A 10,619-nucleotide genomic window follows, 5' to 3' on the forward strand; every position below is an offset into this window, starting at 1 on the left:
GCGGGGATGCGGGGAGGAAGCGTCAGTGAGTGAATCCCCGCTATGAGTTTGTTTTTGGCTATATATAGAGTAAGTATAGGCGTAAGTAAGTATATATAGAGTATGGCCCTTATTTATCAACGCGGTGTACACCCAAAATTGGGTGTACACCGCGTTGATAAATAAGGGCCTCTATTTGTACGTCTCTAATTGTTATGATGAATTGAACATGGTGGGCCCTATTGTAAACAAGTGTAATACTTCAGTAAAACTGGCTTAAATTGCGTTATGTTTCAGGGCTAGATACAATACTACATAGGTGGTGGTGGTATGCACCTTATTGGTAGTAACCCGCCATTTAAACCGAGAGAAGAAGAAGAAGAGCAACAACAAATCCAAGGAACAAATGCGGAAATGACGTTATGACTTTGTTTTGGTTTTTGGTGCTGCCTACTACCTAGCATCAGGCAGACATTCTTTCACTCACAGATATATAAACAACCCAGATACATACCGGTACTAAAGTGCTTCTTGTTGCAATGGCCGGCCACGGGCTCATGGGGAGCGAACCCGAGTCTTTGGATTACTCTGTACACGAGGCGTGGAATGAGGCCACCAACGTATACCTGCTGGTGATCCTGGTTAGCTTCGGCTTGCTGATGTATGCCAGAAAGTAAGATTCGTTCCTGTGCTGTGATGATGGCTTTGTTCCAGGTTCGGCTGGAAATAAAACAAACCACTTTTTCTTGATAAGTACCAATTCTAAATTTACAAACAAGGGAATAAATTAATTTCGCTCCTATGCCACCAAAATGTGCAACGCCCTACCAACGGTCATTAAGACATGCGAATCCCTTGACTCCTTCAAAACCGCTCTCAAAGGACACCTACGGATGGCTGCAATTCGAAACTGGCCCCCGTAAAATATGAATCCCCCACCCAGCCCTTATTCCCCTCACCTCACTCTATATATATGTTTAATCTTCTTTTCCCTTTTTACCTCTATGATGATGATTTCCTGTTTTTTGGCTATAATAGAAGTGTATATTTTTATGTCTCTGAATGTTAAGATGAATTGAACAACGCTTGTAAACAAGTCTAGTGCTTTATTGGTCGTCCACTCACAGTTAACAGTTTTTTGTATTTAGTTATGCTTTAAATGTACTGTAATTCTGCAAACTGTTAATCAATCAATCAATCAAACTGTGTCCCCTCCAATTCAGTGGTAGATCATGATAGCACAGCACTGAATTGAGTGAAATGGGGAGAGTATGTTTTGCACTCCATCCGTGTGTGTGTCTGATGTCCATCCGTCCGTCTGTTACCAGCTAATCTCCGGCACCGTTAACCCGGTCGGTGCCAAATTTTGCACGCACACTCCCTGGATGCCAACGATGATGCCCCAGCGAGAACGGCCTGTTATAGCGCCAGGAGACCGACTTTTGAAAAACATTTTGATATTTCTCCTCCAGATTCTGTCCAAAAATCCCGCAAATTGTTCTCTTTTTTCTAGATTTTTATTACATTTTTTTCCCAAAATAAGACAAGACAAAACAAAGAAAGAAATGAAACAGGCCATGATTTCATTCTGAATGAGTCATTACATTACAATACGTTACACTGCTAGATTGTGTAAAGAGTGGAGGACATACAACTAAATACTGAGGTTCAGTGTGACATTTGAGCAAGGTGATCTAGGAATGGCTGCCATATAACATAGAACTTGTTTGAATTGTCCATATCATAGCGAATTTTCTCCATATGTAGTATACAAGTAATTTCAGTTAAGCAGGTCTTGAAGTTAGGTACTTCATTTCCAGAGTCTTAGAATCACTTTTTTTTTGCAATTACCATACCATACATGCATCATTGTATTTTGTACAGAAACATTGTGATTTGACAGTATTTGAGAAGAACCAAAAGAACCAAAAATACTAATCCATCCTCCTCCATCCTTACAAACTAGTTAGATCAGCCCCTCTCACATTACATCGCTCTGCACGCCAAGGTTGCCCCATTAGCTTGTCTGATGTGCAAGCAGCTTGTAGTTGTAGATACGCTATTTTTGGTGGTTAAGTGGTTAACGCTTGTATCTATTCTTCCTTTTCAGAAATAAGAGGAAGATCATGCGTATCTTCTATCTACCTCCCACTGTGGGCACCAACCCTGAGCCAAACTTCTATGATAGTCTGCAGAAAGTCCGCCTACGGCAGCAACTGGAGATGTACTCAATCGGTGAGCATTTGAGCAATACACACAGGATATGGATAGACAATATTAGACATCTCAGCTCAGTTTTAATTTTAAGATTAATAGCAGAGTTGTAAGCATGGCATTCAATAAAACTCATTTTTATGTAACAAGCTGCCAGCAACTTAGATGCTATAATTCTGTATAAAACTGTACTGAAAGCTTATCCTCAATCCACCGTAGACATGTAATACCTTATTTTCAATCAATAAATTCAGTGGATATGATTTTGAGTTTGTAAGCGCTCATTGGAATTCTGAAATGGCCCTGCGTACCACCGGTTTAGAAATTGCATGATGTAATGTAGGACAGTGTTTCCCAAACATTTTCACGTCAAGGACCCCCAAAATGACACTAATTAGCGGACCCCCCTTTTGAAAAGATATGCCAGGGACCCACATAGAGACATTTGTTACGGCTCCAGCAGAGATTCTCAACCAGTTTAATTTCAAGGACCCCCAGTTTGACAAGCATTAGTCTACGCCTCTACGGAACCCCATTTATCTTTTGGACCCTCAATGTATAATCAATGTTAATTTAACTCTACAAATGGTTCCATTTGTACACTCAGAGTTACAGACCCATACAGGGTCCATTTGGTTCCAAACTATCATTTAGCTGTGGACCCCCTGGAACTCCCTCAAGGACCCTTGGGGGTCCCCGGACCCCACTTTGGGAACCACTGATTTAGGAGACAGCTGGTTGTTGTTTTGTTAAAAACAAGTGCTTCCAAACTCGAACCCTTTGAAAAATTATCACCTGCAAATAATTTATTGTTCGAAAGTAGAAAGCTCTAATGTCTATTTCTATAAAACAAAAACTTGACAGATACAAAGAGGATAACCCAAGCTTTCGGTACAGCTGCAATATTTGTGAGTTTAACGTTTGTTTAATACAATCAGACATGACTTTTCGGACATTCAAATACTGACCAGTATGATGCCGAATTAGGCCACTCGCAACATACTGTGAATATGTACTGGCAACAAGACATTGCCCACAGATGGACAGATCTTGGAAGGGGGGGGGGGGGTCTATTAAAAAAAGGCACAAATGTAAAAGAAAAAAATGTAAATGTTGACTATGTTGACTATACTGTTGTATGTTAAGTGCTATTCAATAAACAGAACAAAGACATGACTTTTCTGTTTCAATGAATGCACTGTCAAGGGTTGGTATTGCAACTGTAGATGCTAGACCTAGAATGCCTGTGATCATTTAATTAACTTCGTAAATTTTCATGTATCAGAGGCATAGAACGGTCTGCTTACTTTCTGGTCGGGTTCCAAATTAGCAGCCTAAATGTGATAAATGCTCCGTTTGTACTCGCCCATTAAATAATTCCAAAGACGTGGAGTGAAATATGGTCCTCTAGTTTTATATCCATGTGAAAGTTCTGGCACAAAACGTGTATTTAGTCAATTATCTCCACCTTTTCACGAGATGCACACGGACGTCTTTCTCTCCGGGCAAAGGGACACGGAATGACAGCTGGACTGATTTTACGAATACGTCCTGTTTACCGCAGACGTCATCACCAATTGACCAGGGAAACACAAAAGTTTGGATCACACAATTGGCAGGTGGTGTGATTAATTACCCAGCACCTATCGCAAGGCACCTGCCAATTGTGTGACACAAACTTTTGTGTTTCCCTGGTCAATTGGTGATGACGTCTGCGGTAAACAGGACGTATTCGTAAAATCAGTCCAGCTGTCATTCCTGGCTCCTTTGCCCGGAGAGAAAGAGAGAGATAATTGACTAAATACACGTTTTGTGCCAGAACTTTCACATGGATATAAAACTAGAGGACCATATTTCACTCCACGTCTTTGGAATGATTTAATGGGTGAGTACAAACAGATCATTTATCACATTTAGTCCGCCAATTTTACGTCCGACCAGAAAGTAAGTAGGACCGTTCTATGGCTCTTGTATGTGAAATACTGTATTTACTGTATGAAACAACAAGAGCCGTTCTAGGGCTACTGTAGAATAGATGCCAGTTAGCATTATAGTATCTAAATTGCTTGCAGTATGAGCCCACAAAGTCTGTCACTAATAATGAGTACTAGACCAATAACAGTTTAAGTCCACACTCCACACTAATTATCCATAATCGATAAGGGGTCAGGAGTCGGGACAACTAGGCCTTCTTGTGGAGGGGTCAGAATAAAATTTGGACTTAAACTGTTATTAGTCTAGTACTCACTGTCAGTAACCAGTCATATATTGTACAATAACCTGAGCTTCTCCTCCTGTCCAATTTCAGCCAGGAAGTTTGACCAGCAGCAGCAGGGCCCAGCAGATAGTGTACAGCTTTCCATGGAGTGATACACCCATGAAGATGACCACCTTGTTGTTGTTGTGTGTTTGGTTCAAGTGCTGGGTTCGAATCCAAAAGAAGCTTGTGAGATCTTGTCATGGGATAGTGGACAAATGATAACTTCAACAGCATGTTATAATATTATGTAATATATGGAGTTCTCGCTTCATGAGAAAAATCTAGAACAAATATAATTCAGGGCATGTTTGCTTTACTGGACACATGACATGTATGGTGCAGAATGCCATCAAGTGAAGAGGTGATATGCAACACGGAGTGTGTGAGCTGTATTTGATGCCATGTGACAAGTAGATCTGCTTGTGTAGTAAGCAGACATTCTCCATAATTCTCAAGTCCATCTAACATGGAATACGAAAGATCAGCAGTGATTGTCTTTCTGATTGCAAGAGCCACCAGAAAGACATGCATCCCTGCTATTTAAACCCATGATTATACCCCCCCCCCCCCATTTATATAGCGCCTTTAATACACACACTCACTGATGGCAGCCGAAACCATGCAAGGCACCAACCTGCTTGTCAGGATGCAGTCAAGGCAGCGCCCCAGCCCACCAATGACACGCAGAGTGAGCGGACGGGAATGGTGCCGTCTTGTAATGGGGATTATTGAGGACCAAATATATAAAGATAATGTTGAAAATGAGTGAAGTGCTCCTTTAAGTGTGATTGGGGGAACAAAAAGTGTATTTCTTGTTTAACTTTCTATTGGGGAAAGGGAAGGAAAATCTGCCAAATGCCTATTGTAGTTGTATTTTGTGGACAGTTGTATTTTGCTGCCACCAAGTGGTTGATCTAGGCTAGTGATTTCTTTAAAGACCTAAAACATTGAATAAAATAAAAGCTTAATCAAACTTGACTTCACGTCTTTACTGTTGAGTTTTGCATTGTCAACCAACATAACGACAAATAGGTGTGGTTTCAACTTTTGCTTTTGTTGAGGAGGATTTTACACCTTCGCAGTGGGTGCGCAGCCTGTAATTATGTAGAGTTGCAAGCATTGAAAATCTGAAATGATTTATTACTTTTGCGTTGTATGAAACAGTCATCTACTCCAGTGAAATCAACTTTGTCTTCATTCTGATCACTAATTATGTACTATGGATTAGTACTATGGATATATTAGAGGTCACTTGCAATGAATACAATTAAAATATGTTACTGAAAATCTCTCTCTCTGTGTCAGGTTTCTCGCGCAAGCAGCTAGCCCTGAAACATGACACGCTTTATGTGTAGCGAACCATGGCTACGTATCTCCCAACTTTGAGTCATTTTACGACAGTCTGACCAGATCGTTTGCAATTGCATCGACTGAAACTTTACGGCAGTTTTTACACGTGTTGTGGTGGTCGCATGGTACAGCCAAAGAGCCGAGCAGACGTTTATTTTATAAACTAGCGGAGAAGAGTTTGTGAGTATATTTCCAACATTCTAACTTTACCTAGAATGCATTTACAACATTCCGATATTATTTGTAATGGACAACTGTTTGATTCTTTAGTAAACATCAGATGGATCATGGGCATCTTAGTTTTAAATTCACAAGCAGGCTAACTAGCAATGCTAAGGATTCTTATTTCTTGGTCAAGCTTGCACATAAGTCGATGGTGGCTCATGAGTCCATCATGAACAACCGTCTGTGTTGGGCAAATTAATAATGTAGCTAGCTAAGCGTGTCCATGTTCATGAAAAGTAACTGAATTACACTAAGATTATAGATAAGTAGTTAGCTAGTACCTACACTACAAGTTAGTAAAGCGCTTGTGTGGTAGCTTCTTTCTTCTTTTTTTTAATCCATTTTGATCCCCTTATCAATCCTTCCTTATTGATCCCACTATTGAGCCTTTTCTATTATTGGTAGTTTTTGTCAGATTTGTCAAATCTTAAACGTGGTATGGCCTATATATCATTAAACAGAAGTTCTTGCAGACAACGCAAAGGCAATGTATACTAGTGAATAGGAATGAGTATACTAATATCACCTTTTGCCAAATCTTTAACAAGGCAAATGATGGAGCTCTAGTTCATGTTGTCTGTAAGTGTAACATGGATACATATTTGGTTTAATAACGTTGATCTTATGAGGCTAATCTGGTTGCTGCAACTTTTGTACATTGTCTTTGATCAGAGGTGATAAAATGTCCTATCGAGGAGGTGGAGGAAGAGGAGGAGGTGGGTTCAGTCGAGGCGGTGGAGGAGGATATGGTGGTCGGGGTGGTGGAGACAGAGGCGGTGGAGGAGGATACGGTGGTCGGGGTGGCGGAGGAGGATTCCGTGGTCGTGGAGGTGGAGGAGGATTCCGAGGTGGCAGAGGTGGTTTTCAAGACTATGGTCCCCCAGAATATGTTGTTGGTAAGTTGATCCCCACTTAATTCTATTTTCAGTTCAGTACTTGACAACACTGTAATCCTTTTTTAGGTTGAATGATCAGCTCAAATTCAGAGAGTGAGGTGAACTATTATGCCTTCTGTCCATAAATCAAAAGGGGTGGGGGGTACATTTCCTCCTAAGAACAGACCCACATTATTTTCTAAGAATTTGCCCAGCGAAGGTTGTTTTCAGACTTTTGTTTTCTCCCTCTGGGTCTTGTACATACATGTGCACTGGTGTCATGTGCCAAAAAGAGATCCATGTGGTTAGATGGCTTTATGGAATTGTTTTCTCTCTGCCCCCTCCCTCTCAACCTTCCCTCCCATCTGATTCGATGTACCCTGCAGCACTGGGGGAGTTCATGCACCCATGTGAGGATGAGATTGTGTGCAAGTGTACGACAGAGGAAAACAAGGTTCCCTACTTCAATGCCCCAGTGTATCTGGAGAACAAGGAGCAGATTGGGAAAGTGGATGAGATTTTTGGCCAGCTGCGGGACTTTGTATCCTTTTTACCCCTCTTCAGCATATGTGTTGGGAGATCACAAAACGTTATTACTTGGTTGTTTTGTTATTCCTCAACTCGGTCCCACAGTATTTTTCAGTCAAGCTCTCTGAAAATATGAAGGCATCTTCATTCAAGAAATTGCAGAAGGTAAGTTGATGCCCGTCTTTTTAAGTCTTGTTGAGCAAAAGGAGGATGGCACATTAATATAGAAATGTATCCACATTTTTACAGTGGGCATTGGGTATTCACCCATTTGCAGTACACACACACACACACACACACACACACACACACACATTCACTCACCGATCGCAGCGGAGCACCAACCTGCTCATCAGGATATAGCTTTATCCCCAAGAGGAATTGTTTTTGGTTAGGAATAAGAGCTGCATTTCTTATGTGAGAAAAGTGCTATAACTTAAGTTAATTTCACTACTTCAAATTACTTAAGAGTTGTCTGCAGAACTGCTGAACTACTGTACGGACAGTGATATGACATACATGATTATGATTTATTGATTTAGTTTAGAAAGAAATGTAATAAATGGCTGTGTCATGTCAATGAATCACGATCACAAACATCCCTTCACAGTCCGAGTGTGTTTATTAGCGTATTTCAAGGTTTTCTCATTCAACTTTTCTGCTGCCCTGCATTGCTTATAAGGGCGGCCACAGCTCAGTGATTGACCCCCAGCCCTGGCTGGCTATGTGTTGATGTCCCTAAGCAAGATAGATACTTAACCTTAACCACTGTCCACTGGTACAGGCAAAAAATATAATTCTCTAGCACAGTGGTTTTCAACCCTTTTCATTTCAAGGCCCATTATTTATTTGGCATTTGAGCCATGGACCACCATTTGATGAGACCCAAAACAATCGAATATTTTGTTATCGTTGCATAAGATTTTGCCACAAGTCCATGCCGTATTAATGTTGGTACCATTAGGAGAGATAACAGGCAAACGTTGATCAAAATAACAATTCTTCTACATTCTCTAATTGTGTAGATTTCTTGTAAATTAAGTAATGCAGATGTTTAACAATAATTTTACTCTTGAGAGTGTAAAACATTTCATTTTACACTCGGAGTTAAAGATCTAATAACGCCAGTGCTCCACCGGGCGCATCCACGTCGCGTCTCCGTCACAGAATGTTCCCTTTTTAATCAATGAAGGGTGACTCCACTGCCTGCGTTGCGTCGCGTCTCTGTCACCATTAAAATTGCCCCGGTTCGTTTTTTGACGTACGCACACGTGACGCGACGCGCCCGGTGGAGCCCCGGCGTAAGGCTCCATTTGTTTACCAACTCCATTTAGCTGGGGACCACCTGGAACCCCCTCAAGGACCACTGGTGGTCCCCGGACCACTGGTTGAAAACCACTGCTCTAGCTGTTGCTGTGAGCAGGGAGGCAGGGTCTACCGGTCGCTCGCTGTAGGCTGAAGCCCATTTGTGACAACTCTGGACGCCTTTCCGACATTATGAACCACAGATGTTTCTTGACATTTCCTGACACATTTTCTTCTCCCACAGTTCTATGTCGACCCAATGAAACTTCTCCCACTTCAGCGATTCCTCCCCCTGCCACCAGGAGTGAAAGGACCGCCAAGAGGGCGGGGAGGATTTAGAGGTGGAGCAAGAGGAGGTGGTCGTGGAGGTGAGACAATAAATGTTAAGAACTAACACTAGTGCTGAGGTCTTATAAGATAACATGTAGATCATTGCCCTAAAGCGGCGATCACACTGCACAGCAGAGGAAGTGGAAACGGACAGCACATCTGATATTTTACTTTGCCGTTTTCTGTAGAAACAGTTGCTGTGTAAACGTGGCGTCAGTGTAAGGCACAAAGTTGCACCATTCATCAATGTCACATTTGGACCAGGCAAGATTCCTTTGAGAACCTGGTTGCACACACAACCGCATTCGGTACATGCACCACACTTTATTTTTAACCAATCACCATTTTTGAAGTGGCTGTGCCTGTTGTGACGCATCTAGATGTGATCACCAACTTAAGCCTCGTTCTTATTTTGTGTGATCGTACCGTAACACTGTTGGGGGAAGATGTTACATTTCCTGTGCAGCTGGAATGAGTTTGGATATTGGGTATGATTCCCAACATAGCTACTAAAGCACTAAAGTCATTAGGGGACATGCTAATAGTGGTCCTTAGTTTGAACCCAGTCTGCTCCACTCTTGCCTTGGGTGTAGGTGGATTCCGAGGCGGCAGAGGTGGAGGAGACTTCAGAGGGGGAGGAGGACGAGGCTTCAGTCGAGGAGGAGGAGGAGGATTCAGAGGAAGAGGTGGTAGTGGTGGTGGCGGCCGTGGATTCCGAGGTTAGCAGATAATCTTCTCTTGAAATGTTGAATTACCTTTAATGTAAGCCATCAGTCATACAGTGATAGCCAAATGTTTTCATCCATTTTGTTCATGCCTATATTTATTTTTCACCTTTAGGTTCAAGATGAGGCTACAGTGATAGCTGGTGTGATTCTCTCTCTCCCACTCAAGTGGAAGAAATGCGGCTCTGTGGCAGAGCCTGGCAAGATGGACTTGAGTCCCAGAATATGGACATTGCATTGTTTTATACTACTTGACCTGAGGTTTTCCCATTTTGTGTTTATTTTTGTCATTTTTAATTTGTACTGTAATCTTGAATGAGTGATGGTTCTTTTTGGATTTTATTCAAGGGTCCAAGGGTATAGGTTTGTATTCAAATAAACTGACCTTTATTATTGGCCATTAAAACGGCCATTAAAACCGGGAAAGCATCTGTGTCATTTTAGAAGTTGCTCAGGAATTTTCTTTAAGCTTTGAATGAAAAAATAGAAGATATTCTGAAAACCTTTGTTTTTACAATAAATGGGTTAAGGAGCATACAGTATGAGTGGTCAAAAGGTTCCTGTTATATGGAAGGATATTGGTTCTGATTAAATCTAAAGTGTCAAATGTTTGGTTCCATTTAAACTTGAAGATGTTTTGAAAGTCATTACAGAAATGTAACATGAATTATATTCATGTATTTGTATATATATTCATTATATTTTGAAATGGTTTCATTCTATGCAGTGTGTAACAGGGGTACAAGGCCAAATTTCAATAGTAAACCCAGCAAAAAGGCATTTTGTTGGGGTGTATCTAGGATAAATCATGTTTCACGAAGAGAACAT

General features: G+C 41.3%; 2 protein-coding genes across 2 annotated transcripts; both read left to right on the top strand.

Moving 5' to 3' along the window:
* The first annotated feature begins 409 nt into the window (after window positions 1–409).
* smim19 (small integral membrane protein 19) lies at window positions 410–5,431 on the top strand. The gene is made up of 3 exons (XM_080774843.1): window positions 410–652; window positions 2,090–2,214; window positions 4,502–5,431. The coding sequence occupies exons 1-3, from the start codon at window positions 519–521 to the stop codon at window positions 4,561–4,563; spliced, it is 321 nt and encodes a 106-aa protein (XP_080630969.1). The 5' UTR covers window positions 410–518; the 3' UTR covers window positions 4,564–5,431.
* Window positions 5,432–6,700: 1,269 nt separating this feature from the next.
* Window positions 6,701–10,331, top strand: gar1 (GAR1 homolog, ribonucleoprotein). The gene is made up of 6 exons (XM_080774013.1): window positions 6,701–6,924; window positions 7,290–7,444; window positions 7,537–7,596; window positions 8,981–9,104; window positions 9,660–9,785; window positions 9,907–10,331. Exons 1-6 carry the CDS (start codon window positions 6,711–6,713, stop codon window positions 9,915–9,917), a joined length of 690 nt encoding a protein of 229 aa, XP_080630139.1. The 5' UTR covers window positions 6,701–6,710; the 3' UTR covers window positions 9,918–10,331.
* Window positions 10,332–10,619: the final 288 nt, after the last annotated feature.

The sequence above is a fragment of the Protomyctophum bolini genome, assembly GCF_963924005.1.
Source record: "Protomyctophum bolini genome assembly, chromosome: 10".
In the NCBI taxonomy this organism is placed as follows: Eukaryota; Metazoa; Chordata; class Actinopteri; order Myctophiformes; family Myctophidae; genus Protomyctophum; species Protomyctophum bolini.

Bases quoted from the DNA above. Each gene is read 5' to 3' on its own strand.
- smim19 (XM_080774843.1), top strand. From the start codon at position 519: ATGGCCGGCCACGGGCTCATGGGGAGCGAACCCGAGTCTTTGGATTAC. The intron at 653-2,089 runs GTAAGATTCGTT...CTTCCTTTTCAG, and splicing joins TTGCTGATGTATGCCAGAAA to AAATAAGAGGAAGATCATGC. The intron at 2,215-4,501 runs GTGAGCATTTGA...GTCCAATTTCAG, and splicing joins ACTGGAGATGTACTCAATCG to CCAGGAAGTTTGACCAGCAG.
- gar1 (XM_080774013.1), top strand. From the start codon at position 6,711: ATGTCCTATCGAGGAGGTGGAGGAAGAGGAGGAGGTGGGTTCAGTCGA. The intron at 7,445-7,536 runs GTATCCTTTTTA...TCGGTCCCACAG, and splicing joins TTGGCCAGCTGCGGGACTTT to TATTTTTCAGTCAAGCTCTC. The intron at 9,105-9,659 runs GTGAGACAATAA...CCTTGGGTGTAG, and splicing joins AAGAGGAGGTGGTCGTGGAG to GTGGATTCCGAGGCGGCAGA.